The sequence below is a fragment of the Pleurodeles waltl genome, chromosome 1_2, assembly GCF_031143425.1.
Source record: "Pleurodeles waltl isolate 20211129_DDA chromosome 1_2, aPleWal1.hap1.20221129, whole genome shotgun sequence".
NCBI lineage: Eukaryota > Metazoa > Chordata > Amphibia > Caudata > Salamandridae > Pleurodeles > Pleurodeles waltl.
In genome coordinates, this window is record NC_090437.1 from 292,598,159 (window position 1) to 292,619,039 (window position 20,881).

The 20,881-nt window shown below is 45.9% G+C and overlaps 1 protein-coding gene across 2 annotated transcripts in view; it reads left to right on the plus strand.

The window, feature by feature from the left end:
• RAP1GDS1 (Rap1 GTPase-GDP dissociation stimulator 1) overlaps positions 1-20,881 on the plus strand; it is a 625,331-nt gene that overhangs the window by 597,288 nt on the left and 7,162 nt on the right. For both annotated transcript variants that reach the window (XM_069238277.1, XM_069238286.1), the window contains one exon: positions 783-911. In XM_069238277.1, the coding sequence (XP_069094378.1) occupies positions 783-911 (129 nt within the window). The remainder of the gene's footprint in view (positions 1-782; positions 912-20,881) is intronic.

Consider the following 20,881-nt stretch of genomic DNA (forward strand, 5'->3'; position numbering starts at 1 on the left):
GCATCATTGTCCTCTTATGACCTGTTATTTAAACAAATGACCTCACTGCCATGGTGCTTTTCAGTAGTCTGTTAGTGGCAAGGAAGCCCTTGACCCCAAATGTAGGAAAGCCTACTAGCCCTTAAGATTGGCTATGGTGAGGACTGATGCAAAGCGGAACAAAAATAGCTCATTTTGAGGCAGGTACGCTTTTTCTCATTAAATGAGTTTGGAATCCTTCTTTGGTTTTAAAAAATACAATGGGAAGACATAGTGGTCTCCAGTAGTTTATTTTTATTATTACCTACCATTTAGCATCAAACGGTGTCTACACAGAATCACCAGAGTCGTGCATAATCTTAGAAGTGACCCTACCTGTTATTGTTCTGCAAATTACGATACTTGATTGATATGGGAGGACTTATATATACGACACATGTAGTGGGATATAAGGAAATGAGAAGGGTGTTGTGCATACTTGGACCAATCATTGTCGTCCTAGACCTCTTCAACATTCCCAGGAACGGCCTGTTTAATATTTAAACATGTTTCTTCATTAACTACTTCGCCTCCTATTGTCTGTACCAAAAATACACATTTTTATTCGTTACTTTGTCATTTAGAGCATACCATTTCTCTATAATGAAACTCAGGTGCAGGGTTATAATTTTATTTACAAAAAAACAAAGAGGAGATCATTGGGTTGTGTCATAATTTTCTGCGCAAATTGGAGCAAACAGCTAATGTTACACAACTATAAATCTGGTGCAAATAGTTGGTTTTTTCGATATTGTGTATTTCAGGCTCTGCTGAGAAGGATTTAGAGAATGCCAAACTGGTTGAAGTTCTCCATCGACTGTTATCAGACGAGTCAAGTGCCCCCGAAATCAAGTACAACTCTATGGTGCTGATCTGTGCAGTCATGGGTTCAGGTGAGAATGTCCTTACATTTTCAAACCAGAAAAGTCAGTGCACTAAGAAACCAGTGGCTACTGATACCCAAATCACTTCACAAGCAGAGTTAAGCAGGAAAGACTGGGACAAGCCTCCTAAACTTGACAGTCCTTTTAAAGTACATTTGAATTGTAGTTTTAATTATTACAGTAGTATGTGAATGATATAAGGCCAGAAGCCTTGCCCTGAATGAGGTTACCATTCCGACTCTTATAACAATTGGGTCCCCGCAGCTGGAGCAAAGTACCCACATGTTGAGGTAAACTCAGTTCGTCTTTGATTTCAGTAGGGGTTAACATTTGAAACCTTACTTTGGGGCTTTCATACACGTTCCAGAGTGAAGAACACATGAAACCTATGTAAAAGTTTAGAATCTCAATTAAACCCTTTTGATCAGAGTGCTTCCAAATAGTTTCGAATCAGACTGATTTTGAATAATTAAAATCTAGCCTATTATTGTTAGTTTTTTTTGTCCAAGTCTCCCACCCTAATTTTTTTATTTCATATTAACCTTAAAAGGGATTTGATTCTAAAATCAGTTCACTCGATCATGCAACGTTTGAAGCTTTTTTTCAATTGCTCACTGCAAATCTTGCTGCCCTGGGGCAGAAGTGAGCTAACAGAACAATAGGCGTTCATTTACTCTCAAATAACATTGGTAAAGAAAAGGAGACTTTATCTCATACTTTTGAGAAAGTTTCAAAAGGTCTTCGGGGGTGCGGAGGTGGGGAATTATTTTTTTATTTGAATAACACAGCCAAAGGAAAATCAGGGAAGGATATTCAGAAAGAGAACTACAGGACTATATTATGCGATTAGCAAATCAAATAAGCCTAGATTGTATGAAAACAATTAATTTCAGAATTGGCTGGGTAATGCATGAAAGCCTCAGAGGGAGCAGTAATAAATTCAGAATGACATCTCGTGAAAATCGCTCAAATAGGTTAATAGAATGTAGTGGTGATGCTGGCAACCAGTAGTCCCTTAACCCTATGACCCCAAACCACCATATTCAGAGCTGAAATGGCTTCTTAATAGTCAAAATAGGATTTATATGGGGTGAGCGCAGTGAAACTATATTAATCACCCACTGTAAGGAAATGCCTCCTTGGCATGGTTACCCCCTGACTTTTTGCCTTTGCTGATGCTATGTTTTGAATTGAAAGTGTGCTGAGGCCTGCTAACCAGGCCCCAGCACCAGTGTTCTTTCCCTAACCTGTACTTTTGATTCCACAATTGGCACACCCTGGCATCCAGATAAGTCCCTTGTAACTGGTACCCCTGGTACCAAGGGCCCTGATGCCAGGGAAGGTCTCTAAGGGCTGCAGCATGTATTATGCCACCCTAGAGACCCCTCACTCAGCACAGACCCATTGCTTACCAGCTTGTGTGTGCTAGTGAGAACAAAATGGGTAAGTCGACATGGCACTCCCCTCAGGGTGCCATGCCAGCCTCTCACTGCCTATGCAGTATAGGTAAGACACCCCTCTAGCAGGCCTTACAGCCCTAAGGCAGGGTGCACTATACCATAGGTGAGGGTACCAGTGCATGAGCACTGTGCCCCTACAGTGTCTAAGCAAAACCTTAGACATTGTAAGTGCAGGGTAGCCATAAGAGTATATGGTCTGGGAGTCTGTTTTACACGAACTCCACAGCACCATGATGGCTACACTGAAAACTGGGAAGTTTGGTATCAAACTTCTCAGCACAATAAATGCACACTGATGCCAGTGTACATTTTATTGCAAAATACACCACAGAGGGCACCTTAGAGGTGCCCCCTGAAACCTAACCGACTATCTGTGTAGGCTGACTGGTTCCAGCAGCCTGCCACACTAGAGACATGTTGCTGGCCTCATGGGGAGAGTGCCTTTGTCACTCTGAGGCCAGTAACAAAGCCTGCACTGGGTGGAGATGCTAACACCTCCCCCAGGCAGGAGCTGTAACACCTGGCGGTGAGCCTCAAAGGCTCACCCCTTTGTCACAGCACCGCAGGACACTCCAGCTAGTGGAGTTGCCCGCCCCCTCCGGCCCCGGCCCCCACTTTTGGCGGCAAGGCCGGAGAAAATAATGAGAATAACAAGGAGGAGTCACTGGCCAGTCAGGACAGCCCCTAAGGTGTCCTGAGCTGAGGTGACTCTAACTTTTAGAAATCCTCCATCTTGCAGATGGAGGATTCCCCCAATAGGATTAGGGATGTGACCCCCTCCCCTTGGGAGGAGGCACAAAGAGGGTGTACTCACCCTCAGGGCTAGTAGCCATTGGCTACTAACCCCCAGACCTAAACACGCCCTTAAATTTAGTATTTAAGGGCTTCCCTGAACCTAAAGAAATTAGATTCCTGCAACAACAAGAAGAAGGACTGCCCAGCTGAAAACCCCTGCAGAGGAAGACCAGAAGACAACAACTGCCTTGGCTCCAGAAACTCACCGGCCTGTCTCCTGCCTTCCAAAGAACTCTGCTCCAGCGACGCCTTCCAAAGGGACCAGCGACCTCTGAATCCTCTGAGGACTGCCCTGCTTCGACGACGACAAGAAACTCCCGAGGACAGCGGACCTGCTCCAAAAAGACTGCAACTTTATCCAAAGGAGCAGCTTTAAAGAACCCTGCAATCTACCCGCAAGAAGCGTGAGAATTGCAACACTGCACCCGGCGACCCCGACTCGGCTGGTGGAGAACCAACACCTCAGGGAGGACCCCCGGACTACTCTACGACTGAGAGTACCAAAACCTGTCCCCCCTGAGCCCCCACAGCGCCGCCTGCAGAGGGAATCCCGAGGCTTCCCCTGACCGCGACTCTCTGAAACCTAAGTCCCGACGCCTGGAAAAGACCCTGCACCCGCAGCCCCCAGGACCTGAAGGACCGGACTTTCACTGCAGAAGTGACCCCCAGGAGTCCCTCTCCCTTGCCCAAGTGGAGGTTTCCCCGAGGAAGCCCCCCCTTGCCTGCCTGCAGCGCTGAAGAGATCCCTTGATCTCTCATTGACTTCCATTGCGAACCCGACGCTTGTTCTAACACTGCACCCGGCCGCCCCCGCGCCGCTGAGGGTGAAATTTCTGTGTGGGCTTGTGTCCCCCCCGGTGCCCTACAAAACCCCCCTGGTCTGCCCTCCGAAGACGCGGGTACTTACCTGCTGGCAGACTGGAACCGGGGCACCCCCTTCTCTCCATTGAAGCCTATGCGTTTTGGGCACCACTTTGAACTCTGCACCTGACCGGCCCTGAGCTGCTGGTGTGGTAACTTTGGGGTTGCTCTGAACCCCCAACGGTGGGCTACCTTGGACCAAGAACTGAACCCTGTAAGTGTCGTACTTATCTGGTAAAACTAACAAAAACTTACCTCCCCCAGGAACTGTGAAAATTGCACTGTGTCCACTTTTAAAATAGCTATTTGTGAATAACTTGAAAAGTATACATGCAATTGAAATAATTCAAAGTTCCTAATGTACTTACCTGCAATACCTTTCAAACAAGATATTACATGTTAAATTTGAACCTGTGGTTCTTAAAATAAACTAAGAAAATATATTTTTCTATACAAAACCTATTGGCTGGATTTGTCTCTGAGTGTGTGTACCTCATTTATTGTCTATGTGTATGTACAACAAATGCTTAACACTACTCCTTGGATAAGCCTACTGCTCGACCACACTACCACAAAATAGAGCATTAGTATTATCTCTTTTTACCACTATTTTACCTCTAAGGGGAACCCTTGGACTCTGTGCATGCTATTCCTTACTTTGAAATAGCACATACAGAGCCAACTTCCTACATTGGTGGATCAGCGGTGGGGTACAAGACTTTGCATTTGCTGGACTACTCAGCCAATACCTGATCACACGACAAATTCCAAAATTGTCATTAGAAATTGATTTTTGCAATTTGAAAAGTTTTCTAAATTCTTAAAAGACCTGCTAGGGCCTTGTGTTAGTCCCTGTTAGCATTTCTTTTAGAGTTTAAAAGTTTGGTAAAAGTTTGAATTAGAACCTAGAACTAGTTTTAGATTCTTAAAAAGTATTCCAACTTTTAGAAGCATAATGTCTAGTGCAGAGATGAATGTGGTGGAACTCGACACCACACCTTACCTCCATCTTAAGATGAGGGAGCTAAGGTCACTCTGTAAAATAAAGAAAATAGTAATGGGCCCCAGACCTTCCAAACTACAGCTCCAGGAGCTGTTGGCAGAGTTTGAAAAGGCCAACCCCTCTGAGGATGGCAACACAGAGGATGAAGATAGTGACTTGGAGGAAAATTCCCCCCTACCAGTCCTATTTAGGGAGAACAGGGCCTCTCAAGCCCTGACTCCACAAATAATAGTCAGAGATGCTGGTTCCCTCACAGGAGGGGCCAACAACTCTGAAATCACTGAGGATAACTCCAGTGAAGAGGACATCCAGTTAGCCAGGATGGCCAAAAGATTGGCTTTGGAAAGACAGATCCTAGCCATAGAAAGGGAAAGGCAAGAGATGGGCCTAGGACCCATCAATGGTGGCAGCAACATAAATAGGGTCAGAGATTCTCCTGACATGTTGAAAATCCCTAAAGGGATTGTAACTAAATATGAAGATGGTGATGACATCACCAAATGGTTCACAGCTTTTGAGAGGGCTTGTGTAACCAGAAAAGTGAACAAATCTCACTGGGGTGCTCTTCTTTGGGAAATGTTCACAGGAAAGTGTAGGGATAGACTCCTCACACTCTCTGGAAAAGATGCAGAATCTTATGACCTCATGAAGGGTACCCTGATTGAGGGCTTTGGATTCTCCACTGAGGAGTATAGGATTAGATTCAGGGGGCTCAAAAATCCTCGAGCCAGACCTGGGTTGACTTTGTAGACTACTCAGTAAAAACACTAGATGGTTGGATTCAAGGCAGTGGTGTAAGTAATTATGATGGGCTGTACAATTTATTTGTGAAAGAACACCTGTTAAGTAATTGTTTCAATGACAAACTGCATCAGCATCTGGTGGACCTAGGACCAATTTCTCCCCAAGAATTGGGAAAGAAGGCGGACCATTGGGTCAAGACTAGGGTGTCCAAAACTTCCACAGGGGGTGACCAAAAGAAAGGGGTCACAAAACCTCCCCAGGGGAAAGGTGGTGAGACAGCCAAAAATAAAAATAGTAAAGAGTCTTCTACAGGCCCCCAAAAACCTGCACAGGAGGGTGGGCCCAGAGCCTCTTCACAAAACAATCCTGGGTACAAGGGTAAAAACTTTGATCCCAAAAAGGCCTGGTGTCGAAACTGTAGTCAGTCTGGACACCAAACTGGAGACAAGGCCTGTCCCAAGAAAGATACCACTTCTAACTCCCATCCAGCTAAAACTGGAATGGCCAGTCTCCAAGTGGGATCAACAGTGTGCCCAGAGCAAATCAGGTGTCACACTGAAGCTACATTAGTCTGAGGGTGGGGTGGATTTAGCCACACTGGCTGCCTGGCCCCCTAACATGCAAAAATACAGGCAGCAGCTCTTAATTAATGGGATAAGTGTAGAGGGCCTGAGGGATACAGGTGCCAGTGTCACCATGGTGACAGAGAAACTGGTTTCCCCTGGCCAATACCTGACTGGACAAACCTATCCAGTCACCAATGCTGACAATCAAACTAAAGTACATCCCATGGCTATGGTAACTTTAGAGTGGGGAGGGGTCAATGGCCTGAAACAGGTGGTGGTCTCCTCGAATATCCCAGTAGACTGTTTGCTTGGAAATGACCTGGAGTCCTCAGCATGGGCTGAGGTAGAACTAAAAACCCATGCAGCCATGCTGGGTATCCCTGAACTGGTGTGTGTCAAGACTAGGGCACAGTGCAAGGCACAGGGTGAAAAAGTAGAGCTGGAGTCTGGAAAAATGGCCCAGCCTACCAAGAGACAAGGAAAGTCAGCTGGGAAACCAGCTGCAACACAACACAACACCAAAAAGAGAACCTCTCTTCTCAGGAAGAAGTTCTGCCCTCTGAGGGAACTGAGCCTATGGAGCTGGAACCTTATCAGGTTGAGCTCTTGGGCCCAGGGGGACCCTCAAGGGAAGAGTTGTGTAAGGGACAAGAAACCTGTCCCTCTCTTGAAGGCCTTAGGCAGCAAGCTGCTGAAGAGTCCAAAGGCAAGAAAAATGGAACACATAGGGTCTATTGGGAAGATGGACTCCTGTACACTGAGGCAAGAGATCCCAAACCTGGTGCCACTAGGAGAGTGGTAGTGCCTCAGGGTTTCAGAGAGTTTATTCTGACCTTAGCCCATGATATTCCCCTTGCTGGGCATTTGGGACAAACCAAGACGTGGGAGAGGTTAGTCAACCACTTCTACTGGCCCAATATGTCCCAGAAGGTTAAGGAGTTTTGCCTCTCCTGCCCCACCTGTCAATCCAGTGGTAAGACAGGTGGGCACCCAAAGGCCCCCCTCATTCCACTTCCAGTGGTGGGGGTCCCCTTTGAAAGAGTGGGTGTGGACATAGTTGGTCCACTAGAACCTCCCACAGCCTCAGGAAATATGTACATCCTAGTAGTAGTGGATCATGCTACTAGGTATCCTGAAGCTATTCCCCTTAGGTCGACTACTGCCCCTGCAGTAGCCAAGGCCCTCATTGGTATCTTTACCAGAGTGGGTTTTCCTAAGGAGGTGGTGTCTGACAGAGGTACCAACTTCATGTCAGCATACCTAAAACACATGTGGAATGAGTGTGGAGTGACTTACAAATTCACTACACCATATCATCCACAAACTAATGGCCTTGTTGAGAGATTCAACAAGACATTAAAGGGCATGATCATGGGGCTCCCAGAAAAACTCAAAAGGAGATGGGATGTCCTCCTGCCATGTCTGCTTTTCGCTTACAGAGAGGTGCCTCAGAAGGGAGTAGGATTCTCACCCTTTGAACTTCTGTTTGGCCACCCTGTAAGGGGACCACTTGCTCTTGTTAAAGAAGGCTGGGAGAGACCTCTTCATGAGCCTAAACAAGACATAGTGGACTATGTACTTGGCCTTCGCTCAAGGATGGCAGAGTACATGGAAAAGGCAAGTAAAAACCTTGAGGCCAGCCAACAACTCCAGAAGTTGTGGTATGACCAAAAGGCTGCACTGGTTGAATTCCAACCAGGGCAGAAAGTCTGGGTTCTGGAGCCTGTGGCTCCCAGGGCACTCCAGGACAAGTGGAGTGGCCCTTACCCAGTACTTGAAAGGAAGAGTCAGGTCACCTACCTGGTAGACCTGGGCACAAGCAGGAGCCCCGAGAGGGTGATCCATTTGAACCGCCTTAAGCTGTTCCATGACAGGGCTGATGTAAATCTGTTGATGGTAACAGATGAGGACCAGGAAGCTGAGAGTGAACCTCTCCCTGATCTCCTCTCATCAGACCCTAAAGATGGCTCAGTAGATGGAGTGATCTACTCAGACACCCTCTCTAGCCAACAGCAGTCTGACTGCAGGAAGGTCCTGCAGCAGTTCGCTGAACTCTTTTCCCTAACTCCTGGTCAGACCCACCTGTGTACCCATGATGTGGACACAGGAGACAGCATGCCTGTCAAAAACAAAATATTTAGACAGTCTGACCAAGTTAAGGAAAGCATCAAGGTGGAAGTCCACAAGATGCTGGAATTAGGAGTAATTGAGTACTCTGACAGCCCCTGGGCTAGCCCAGTGGTCTTAGTCCCCAAACCTCACACCAAAGAAGGAAAGAGAGAGATGAGGTTTTGTGTGGACTACAGAGGTCTCAACTCTGTCACCAAGACAGATGCTCATCCCATTCCTAGAGCTGATAAGCTAATAGACAAATTAGGGGCTGCCAAATTCTTAAGTACCTTTGACTTAACAGCAGGGTACTGGCAAATCAAAATGGCCCCTGGAGCAAAAGAAAAGACAGCATTCTCCACACCTGATGGGCATTATCAGTTCACTGTTATGCCCTTTGGTTTAAAGAATGCCCCTGCCACCTTCCAAAGGTTGGTGAATCAAGTCCTTGCTGGGCTGGAATCCTTTAGTGCAGCTTATCTTGATGATATTGCTGTCTTCAGCTCCACCTGGCAGGATCACCTGGTCCACCTGAAGAAGGTTTTGAAGGCCCTGCAATCTGCAGGCCTCTCTATCAAGGCATCCAAATGCCAGATAGGGCAGGGAACTGTGGTTTACTTGGGACACCTTGTAGGTGGAGGCCAAGTTCAGCCACTCCAGCCTAAGATCCAGACTATTCTGGACTGGGCAGCTCCAAAAACCCAGACTCAAGTCAGGGCATTCCTTGGCTTGACTGGGTACTACAGGAGGTTTGTGAAGGGATATGGATCCATTGTGACAGCCCTCACAGAACTCACCTCCAAGAAAATGCCCAAGAAAGTAAACTGGACTGTAGAATGCCAACAGGCCTTTGACACCCTGAAACAAGCTATGTGCACAGCACCAGTTCTAAAAGCTCCAGATTACTCCAAGCAGTTCATTGTGCAAACAGATGCCTCTGAACATGGGATAGGGGCAGTTTTGTCCCAAACAAATGATGATGGCCTTGACCAGCCTGTTGCTTTCATTAGCAGGAGGTTACTCCCCAGGGAGCAGCGTTGGAGTGCCATTGAGAGGGAGGCCTTTGCTGTGGTTTGGTCCCTGAAGAAGCTGAGACCATACCTCTTTGGTACTCACTTCCTAGTTCAGACTGACCACAGACCTCTCAGATGGCTGATGCAAATGAAAGGTGAAAATCCAAAACTGTTGAGGTGGTCCATCTCCCTACAGGGAATGGACTTTATAGTGGAACACAGACCTGGGACTGCCCATGCCAATGCAGATGGCCTTTCCAGGTTCTTCCACTTAGAAAATGAAGACTCTCTTGGGAAAGGTTAATCTCATCCTCTTTCGTTTGGGAGGGGGTTGTGTAAGGAAATGCCTCCTTGGCATGGTTACCCCCTGACTTTTTGCCTTTGCTGATGCTATGCTTTGAATTGAAAGTGTGCTGAGGCCTGCTAACCAGGCCCCAGCACCAGTGTTCTTTCCCTAACCTGTACTTTTGATTCCACAATTGGCACACCCTGGCATCCAGATAAGTCCCTTGTAACTGGTACCCCTGGTACCAAGGGCCCTGATGCCAGGGAAGGTCTCTAAGGGCTGCAGCATGTATTATGCCACCCTAGAGACCCCTCACTCAGCACAGACCCACTGCTTACCAGCTTGTGTGTGCTAGTGAGAACAAAATGGGTAAGTCGACATGGCACTCCCCTCAGGGTGCCATGCCAGCCTCTCACTGCCTATGCAGTATAGGTAAGACACCCCTCTAGCAGGCCTTACAGCCCTAAGGCAGGGTGCACTATACCATAGGTGAGGGTACCAGTGCATGAGCACTGTGCCCCTACAGTGTCTAAGCAAAACCTTAGACATTGTAAGTGCAGGGTAGCCATAAGAGTATATGGTCTGTGAGTCTGTTTTACACGAACTCCACAGCACCATGATGGCTACACTGAAAACTGGGAAGTTTGGTATCAAACTTCTCAGCACAATAAATGCACACTGATGCCAGTGTACATTTTATTGCAAAATACACCACAGAGGGCACCTTAGAGGTGCCCCCTGAAACCTAACCGACTATCTGTGTAGGCTGACTGGTTCCAGCAGCCTGCCACACTAGAGACATGTTGCTGGCCTCATGGGGAGAGTGCCTTTGTCACTCTGAGGCCAGTAACAAAGCCTGCACTGGGTGGAGATGCTAACACCTCCCCCAGGCAGGAGCTGTAACACCTGGCGGTGAGCCTCAAAGGCTCACCCCTTTGTCACAGCACCGCAGGACACTCCAGCTAGTGGAGTTGCCCGCCCCCTCCGGCCCCGGCCCCCACTTTTGGCAGCAAGGCCGGAGAAAATAATGAGAATAACAAGGAGGAGTCACTGGCCAGTCAGGACAGCCCCTAAGGTGTCCTGAGCTGAGGTGACTCTAACTTTTAGAAATCCTCCATCTTGCAGATGGAGGATTCCCCCAATAGGATTAGGGATGTGACCCCCTCCCCTTGGGAGGAGGCACAAAGAGGGTGTACTCACCCTCAGGGCTAGTAGCCATTGGCTACTAACCCCCAGACCTAAACACGCCCTTAAATTTAGTATTTAAGGGCTTCCCTGAACCTAAAGAAATTAGATTCCTGCAACAACAAGAAGAAGGACTGCCCAGCTGAAAACCCCTGCAGAGGAAGACCAGAAGACAACAACTGCCTTGGCTCCAGAAACTCACCGGCCTGTCTCCTGCCTTCCAAAGAACTCTGCTCCAGCGATGCCTTCCAAAGGGACCAGCGACCTCTGAATCCTCTGAGGACTGCCCTGCTTCGACGACGACAAGAAACTCCCGAGGACAGCGGACCTGCTCTAAAAAGACTGCAACTTTATCCAAAGGAGCAGCTTTAAAGAACCCTGCAATCTCCCCGCAAGAAGCGTGAGACTTGCAACACTGCACCCGGCGACCCCGACTCGGCTGGTGGAGAACCAACACCTCAGGGAGGACCCCCGGACTACTCTACGACTGTGAGTACCAAAACCTGTCCCCCCTGAGCCCCCACAGCGCCGCCTGCAGAGGGAATCCCGAGGCTTCCCCTGACCGCGACTCTCTGAAACCTAAGTCCCGACGCCTGGAAAAGACCCTGCACCCGCAGCCCCCAGGACCTGAAGGACCAGACTTTCACTGCAGAAGTGACACCCAGGAGTCCCTCTCCCTTGCCCAAGTGGAGGTTTCCCCGAGGAAGCCCCCCCTTGCCTGCCTGCAGCGCTGAAGAGATCCCTTGATCTCTCATTGACTTCCATTGCGAACCCGACGCTTGTTCTAACACTGCACCCGGCCGCCCCCGCGCCGCTGAGGGTGAAATTTCTGTGTGGGCTTGTGTCCCCCCCGGTGCCCTACAAAACCCCCCTGGTCTGCCCTCCGAAGACGCGGGTACTTACCTGCTGGCAGACTGGAACCGGGGCACCCCCTTCTCTCCATTGAAGCCTTTGCGTTTTGGGCACCACTTTGAACTCTGCACCTGACCGGCCCTGAGCTGCTGGTGTGGTAACTTTGGGGTTGCTCTGAACCCCCAACGGTGGGCTACCTTGGACCAAGAACTGAACCCTGTAAGTGTCGTACTTACCTGGTAAAACTAACAAAAACTTACCTCCCCCAGGAACTGTGAAAATTGCACAGTGTCCACTTTTAAAATAGCTATTTGTGAATAACTTGAAAAGTATACATGCAATTGAAATAATTCAAAGTTCCTAATGTACTTACCTGCAATACCTTTCAAACAAGATATTACATGTTAAATTTGAACCTGTGGTTCTTAAAATAAACTAAGAAAATATATTTTTCTATACAAAACCTATTGGCTGGATTTGTCTCTGAGTGTGTGTACCTCATTTATTGTCTATGTGTATGTACAACAAATGCTTAACACTACTCCTTGGATAAGCCTACTGCTCGACCACACTACCACAAAATAGAGCATTAGTATTATCTCTTTTTACCACTATTTTACCTCTAAGGGGAACCCTTGGACTCTGTGCATGCTATTCCTTACTTTGAAATAGCACATAGAGAGCCAACTTCCTACACCCACACAATTGCATAATCAGATTCTAGGTATTGTCATCACATGTTTAACTAGCAATCCTGCAGGATGACACATAAAGTCAACATATGCCTAGTAAATCACCTCTACAGTGTGCCAAACATTGCAGTAGTACGTCCACTTACAACCACATGCCAGTTATTGGCATCGTGCCCGAGAGGTAGTTTCATAATATGCCTGATGTTGGCAGTGTGTGCACATTTTGGTACTTTGTTTTTACGCTGACCATTATATTCATATGCCTATGTACGGATACTCTGATACAAACACACACCTTAGATCCTCCAAAAAAAAAGTAACACCTACAACCTGCAAACCTACAGGACCTCAACTCCCACCATACATGGGATTTGAGTACTCACCTGATCTCTACATGCACAGACAGGAACCCTCTATCCCCCAACATTCACACAAGCATGCTTACACTACAGTTGTTCATTTCCTATGTTCTCTCTCATGGCACACTGGCATGCATATTGTCTCTACCACCTCTCTCCTGCCATTCTGTTGCTCCCATTTAGAGCCCACCTAAGGTTTAAAGGGGTTTGGAATTCCTCAACATTTTCTGCTTCTCCATTGCACACTGGTTAAGTGTGGACGAAGGGAGTGATGAGTTTTCTCCACCTTCTGTGGCTTTGTTGTCGAATTGGTAGCACTGCTCAATCAGTCTATCATTTATAGAGCGCAACACTATCACCCATAAGGGTATCTGGGTGCTGAGGTGTCTGCGTCAAAGAACCCGGTCCTGAGTTGCTTTCTGAAGTCTGCCAGGGAGGGTGCCATTCGGAGGTGGAGGTCATTACAGGCTTTGGTGGCAATGTAGGAGAATGCCCAGTCCCCGCTGCTGGTGGGATGGATGCGGGGTACTTATGCGAGGGCGAGTGAGGAGGAGCGCAGGTGTCACAAGGGAAGATGGAAGTTCAGCCAATGGTTGATGTAGGACGGTCCCAGTTTGTGGAAGGCTTAGTAGGCACATGGACCATCTTGAAATGACATATTTTCTAAATAGGGTGCCAGTGGAGTTTCCTGACGTGAGGAGTGATGTGGGTACACTTGGGGAGATCCAGGATGAGACTGTCTGCTGTGTTCTGTATTGTCTGGAGTCTTCTGATCATCTGGGATGGGTTGGCAGTGTAGAGTGTGTTGCCTTTTTCGAGGCAACTGGTAACGAGGACTTGTGTGACGATCTTCTGGTGTTAACTGAAATTCATATGAAGATCTTGCGGATCATGCTTAGGGTGTGGAAACAGTAGGAGATGACTGCGTTGACTTGTTGTTTCATGGCCAGTTGGCTGTCCAAGATTATGCCGAGGTTGCGAGCGTGGTCAGTCGGTGTGGGAGTGGGTCTGGGTTCTTCTGGCTACCAGCTGTTGTCCTAAACGGAGGTGTTCTTTCCAAAACGCAGTACCTCAGTTTTGTCTGAGTTCAGTTTGAGGCAGTTGTCTCTCATCCAGTCAGCTACGTCGGTCATGGCGTTGCGGAAGTCGGTTTTGGTGTTAGAGGGGTCTTTGGTGAGTGAGAGGACAAGTGGATGTCATCGGCGAAGTAGATGAGGTTGAGTCCGTTGGCTCTGATGATGCTGTGAAGGGGGGTCATGTAGATGTTGAACAGCATGGAGCTGATGGATAATCCTTGGGGCATGCAGCATATGATGTTCTTAGGATCGGAGGATAATGGAGGTTGGCGGACGCTCTGGGTGCGTCCTGAGAAGAATGAGGTGATCCGCTTGAAGGGCATGTTGTTGAGTTACAATGTTGTGGAGTCTGTTGTTGAGGATGTAGTGAGCGACGGTGTTGAATGCTGCAGACAGGTCGAGGACAATCAGAGCCACTCTCTCCTTGGTAGAAGAGGGTTCTGATGTTGTCTGTTGTGGCGATGAGCACGATCTCGGGGCTATGGTTGCCTCAGAAACCTGATTGTGATGCTTCGAGTAAGTGGTTCCGTTCTAGGTAGTGGTTGAGCTGTTGGCTGATGGCTGTGTCGAATACTTTGGCTGGGTATGAGAGCAGTGAGATTGGCCAGTAGTTTGGAGGTTGCTGGGGTCAGCTGAGGGCTTCTTTAGGAGGGGTCCGATGTCTGCGTGCTTCCATCCGTCTGGGAAGGATGTTGTGGAGATGGAAATGTTGAGGAGGTTGGTTAGTTCAGTGCTGATTATGTTGGATCCAAGGTTGAAAAGATGGTGGAGGCATGGGTTGGTGGGTGCCCCAGAAGGGATGAAGGACATGATGATAGCAGTGCTCTGGACGTCGAGTGAGGACTAGATGGTTATGGCTGGGCTGGGGTTCACAGGCTGGATTGGGTTGTTGTGTCTGAATGAAGTGGGTTGGGAGTTGAAGTTGTAGATATTGGCAATCTTGCTGTGGAAGTAGTCAGACAGTAAGTCATAGTGTTGTTAGGAGGACTATACTGTGTTTTCTGTGGCAGTTGGGTTGGGTTGGGAAATTCCTTGATGATCTTGAAGAGTTCATTGATGTGGTTGGTTGTGGAATTGATGCAGTCAGTAATGGCTGTTCTTTTGCCCTCCTTGATGTGCCGATGGTAGTTGCTGAGAGCTGTTGTGTGTGGCTCTGTCGGAGAGGTCCTTAGAGATACCCCATCACTTCTCAAGTAGAAGACAATTGCACTTGATGGTTCTGAGCTCAGGGGCATACTAGCTGGCTTCACCTTCTGCTGCTTCATTAGGTGGCATGAAGAGGTCTAATCATATCATACCACTTCTCCACTTCGCATGAGTGTCAGGCCTGTGTCTTGGGAGTCACCCCTTTGTGCAAATCTCCCAGGCTTCACTCTGTCCCATCACCCAATCCAAATGACCATAGAAATGGGATAGAGTTATAAATACCATGACAGTGTATATTCAGCTTTCAAAGATATTTCCTTTGTTTATTTTGAAACCTGGATCAGTGTAATGGTGACCAGTAAATCCATATGCATTAATTCAAGCCTAAGTGGGCAAACCCTTCAGTAGTCACAGTAGTAAGGTAAGGGCTGTGAAACATCATATGCTGTGCAGTGTGACTCATCAGAAGACGCAGAAGTTTGTTTTTCATCAGTTGATGAAAGGCTTCATTATTACTAATTATCACAATTTAGTACATTAGTTTGTAAACCATTTATTACAATTCTGTATAGAGCATCATCATCATATGGTAACTGGTAAATCCAGTTTGTGAACTCGAGCCGAAATGGGCAGTTCCTTCTTAGTCACAACAATAAAGTCCGGTCAGTGCAAACGTTTATACATGTGGTAAATCCATACTTAAACTCCAGTCCACCAATTGTGGGTACTTTCTGCACTTTTTGTCATTAGTATTATTTCGTATATAAATCAAGTTTGACCTTCTCCTATTAATATATCTGTCACGTTCACAAACTTCCATAATTCATCAGTGTCTTGCTAACAAAACAAAAAAATCATAAAATACAATACTATTATTTAAAAGTTAAAAAGGAGCAAGAAGCTCCAGGGTTGAAACCTTCTTCTTCGGTAACTGCTTTCAACTTCCTCCACTGCATCCGATACGTTTGTAACTTATTGTTGTAATATCGTACATGTGACTATTTTATTTTATTAAATTGTTTAACATTGGTTTGTGACAAGGAGAGACTTAATAGCACTAGGTCTGTCAGAAGTAAAGGTTTCCATCTTCACATCTCCTGCTGAGGTAGCAGTTGTCAATAATCAGCAAAATTGGGATGTCCTTTATGTAAATATTCCATTTCCAGGCTGTTGAGAAGGATGTAAGCATCTTCATGGTACATTACCCTTTAGTTAGAGGAAGTATCCGAGGTGGGACCTAGGAATGTCCCTCTCAGCCAGGAGAAACCTTGGCAACGAGGGCAGAAAGTAAGTACAAACGTTCGTCAAAAAAAACCATGTATATAAGGGGAACAGTAACAGCTGATTCCATCATTGCAACCGCGGCAAGGAAAAGGTCAAACATTCCTATAACGTCTGGCACCCTGCCAGACAAGGAAAGCAAAAAGATGGATTTAATGGGCAGAACATTTGAGAGAAGTGCAGCAAATCCATAAAGGAGAACCAACTCAGTCTCTCATAAATAGATATGCTTACCAAGAATGGGAAGAAATGGCAGAGCTAATGAAGCACTTACCAGACAAGTAGAGAAAAAAGAATGGCAAGCCTGGCAGAAGAGGGCAAGAATACAGTCAATGCGTGCGTCACGTCTGCCCTAGATGCAGCAGACACTGCAAGTCGCCAAATGATGGCGCGATCACGCTTGGTCAAGAGTATCTGTTTTCAAATAGGAAGTACCAGCAAACATCATAAATACACCATTTAATGGAGAACAACTGTTTGGCAGCACGATGGACGAAACCCTGCAGCAGCTCCAGAAGGATAATGAGACCGCCAAATCAATGGGAGCACTGCAATTCAAAGGAAGCATGCAGAGAGGAAAGGCACCAGCATGGAGACCAGCAGAAAGATATAGCTTTCCTAGTATAACATCACATCAAGGGTTTCAGGGTGCAAGTAAATCACAAGCACCTCCACAACACGGGCAGTATCAGACGCAAGGATGCCAATCCATTTGGGGACGTGCATAAGGAAGAGCACAGCCTCACAGGAGAGGTGCAGCCCCCACCATTAAGTGACTTATCACCTCACCAGAACCTTTCACACAGAACACCAGTGGGAGGCAGAATTAAAAGCTTCCTTCAGGAGCGGAGGAAGGTGACAACTGAAAACTCGATACTAAACATCATAAAATGTGGGTACTGCATAGAACTTACCAATTCACCATCAGCAATGGGACCACAGAAAAAGGTCTACTCAAAGTACAAGAGTTGCTGGGAAAGAAGGCAGTGGAAAGGGTGCCCAGGAAAGAGATCGGGCAGAGAAAGTAGTCAGCATATTTCTTAATCCCAAAACCAGACAGAACTGAACTTCCTATACTAGACCTACAAAGAAGGTTATAAACAGGCAAGAATTCAACAACACTACACGAAGTAATGCAACAGTTACAAAAAGGGGATTACATGGGAATTGTATACCTAAAAGATGCTTACTTGCACATCCTAATAAATCACAGACACAAAAAATACTTGCTATTTGTGGTGCATAATACACAATATCAATTCAGAATGCTGGTCTTCAGGAAAAATTATTCACCAAGATTGTTTACAAAGTGCCTAGCAGCAGGTGCTGCACATTTGAGAAGGCAGGGCATACATATTTATCCTTACCTAGGCGACTGTCTAGTAAGAGCAGCATTGTTAAACAGATGCAAAGAAGACATACAAAAAGGTATAACTTTTCAGACTGGGATTCTCAATAAATATAGAAAAATCAACTCCAAAATTGAGACAAGAAACAATCTTTCTGGAAGCAGGAACCAACTCAGTAAACACAAAGGCAAATCTCTGCGAGAGGAGAATTGCATCAGTACTTCAAAAACTCCCCTTTACAAGAAGGGGCAGTGTCTGTCAGTGAGGACTATGGGGAAAATTCTGGGGAAGGTGGCCTCATGCATCCCTTTTATTCCATATGAGACCAATACAGGAATGGCTACAAAACCAAAGGTCGCAAGCTATAGGAAGTTTGGAAGATATATTGGTTGTCACATAGAAAAAAACATAAAGAAATGGCATGGTGGAACAGATCACTTTTAACAACGAGAAGATAATTTACACAACAGTTACCATTACCTCAGATGCTTCACACAAGGGAGCTCATTTGTGCTTACTCGTGGTCAGAGGTGTATGGAAGGAACAAGAAGTGGTCCACCGTATCATTGTCCTGGAACTAAGAACAGTGTTTCTAGCCTTAAAAGCCTTTCAGAAACAGCTGTGGGGAAAGTCCATATTCATTCAAACAGACAGTACTATGTTTTATGTCAACAAACAGGATGAACACAATACTTTGTTCTATCAATACAAGCTCAGGAAATCGAAATCTGGAAGTGAGCCATTCAGAGCCAAATAGACCTAACAGCAATTTATCTTCCAGGGAAGGACAATGTTGAAGCGGACAAGCTAAGCAGGCAAGCATCAATCTCCCACCAATTTGAACTCATCAGGCAGTACTTAGAGATACAAGTAAGGGGAACACCAGAAATAGATCTAGTTGCAATGCCAACAAAGCCAATTATGAATACTTTGCTTCCACACATCCACACCACCAATCCCTGAGGAGTGCTCTGTTTATTAACTGGCCAGGGATATTTCCTTATGCTTTCCCCTCCCCCAAATACCACTGTTAAACAGTGTAATCAGCAAATGTGAACAGGCTAAGGTGACGCTGATACTTATTGCGACAAATGTGGTACGTGGATCTAATAGAAATTGTGCCTGGCAACATTCAGAAATTACCAAGACAACAAGACCTTCTGTCAATAGAAAGGGAGAGAGTTCTCCATCTAGAACCAGAAAATTTCAGTTTGGCATGGCTCCTAAAAACTTACAATTTGGACCCTTAGGCTTACCAGAAAACCCAATGGCCATTCTAAGAGAAGCAGGAAGGCCAAAAACAAGAAAATGTTACAAGGCCAAATGAGAAAGATACTGAATGTAGTCCTGGTACCAAAGAATGGGCCTGTTGCAGGGCAATACCAAGGATATAACAGTCCTTAAATATCTTATGTTTCTAATAGACTGCACAACTGACTTATACTTCATTAAACGTACATCCTGCAGCCCTTGTGGTCTACACAAGAGATCATACAGGACACTGGTAATAAAACTATTCTTAGAGGGAGCAAAAAGGACAGCACCACCCAGACGGGTGCCAGTCCCCACTTGGAACCTAAACCTAGCACTAACACAACTAATGAGGAAAGCTTTTGAGCCTTTACAGAACACCTCATTAAAGATGGTCACGATGACAACAGCATTTCTGGTGGCAATGGCATTGCTTCGTCGGGTGAGTGAACTGCAGCACTTACAATTCAGGAGCCATACCTACAAATCCACATAGAGTACTCATGAGGACTGATCCCCACAATGTTTACCCATAGTAATTTCACAATTCCACGTAAACCAATCAATTCAACTTCCGTGTTTATTCAAAGATCCAAAAATCCAAGCAGAAAGAGCAGTACACACGCTAGACGCAAGAAGAGCGATCATGTACTATTTGGAAAGAACAAATACAAATAGGAAATCAAAGCAATTATTTGTGTAATTTGCAGACAACAACATGGGTAAACCAGTGACTAAAGGTACCACTGCTAAGTGGTTCTCACAAACCATTCAGTTCTGTCACTCAAGTGCAGGAATACAGTTATATTCTAAACCAAAAGCACATTCAACACAAAAAAGGAGCAACCAATGCTTTTGTAGCAAATATATCTTTGTAGGACATTTGCATGACAGTTACTTGGTAATCAGCCCACACATTTACAAAATATTATTGCATAGATATTCAAATGAACAAGGAAGCTCAAGTCGGACAAAGAGTATTAAAGCATCTACATAGAAAGTTAAGGTCATCTTCATCCCAACCCCCAAACATTTTTTTTTAAAGCTACAAAATCAATGCGTAGAATGTAATTCCAGAAAAGTTTCACTCTGCAAAACGAAATGGTTTCTTACCTGTAGGAATAATTTTGCAGCTTGAAGATTTTTCTGGATTCACAGGCGGCCCATCTGCCTCCCTGAGAAGATGAGCGAGAAAAAGAATCTGAAGATGCAAGTCACAAGTGGGAGCACCCGGGGAAAGGCTTATGACATCAAGAGGAGGCTGGATAAGACACCAAATGGTGGGATAATCGATGCTCCAATAACAAAACAAAAAAACACACACAAAAAAGAGGACTACTAGTATCTTGGAAAATTCCAGACCCAACCACTAGATGGCAGAATAATGCACAGAAAGTGAATCCATAACATTCTTCAAACTGCAAAACTACTCCTGCAGGTAAGAACCCATTTAGTTTTGCAAGTTATATACATATGTATAGGTTGTGCAAAACTCGGAATGGTCTCAGGCATGCTGAAAATGAGCACCATAAAACTAACCTTGCCTATACATTGCCCCACAACTCAGCACCTTGAAATTGCCAGAGGAAAATAAATATCCCCCACTTTCACCCACAATGAGAATGGCTGTAAGTGAGTCTGCCTGTACGGGGGTTCAGAATGGCTGTCCCTCCGAGAATGTTTTTCTTTTAATTGGGACCGAAGAGTGCACTTTGCACTGCAGTAATTAAAGAAATTGGCCAAAAGGCTACATGTATTACAGGCATTCTCTGAGGGGCGCTGAAGAAATAACCCAAAAATGCAGGATTTGCTTATTGATTTTGACCCTCCAGATGGATTTAGAGGGGTTTCCAATGAAGAAAAAATGCGGCCAAACAATGCTTTTATAGTGGTATTTTTCTGTGAATTTGCAAATTACATGTTGGTTTGCAACTTAATTCACTCTCGTCAT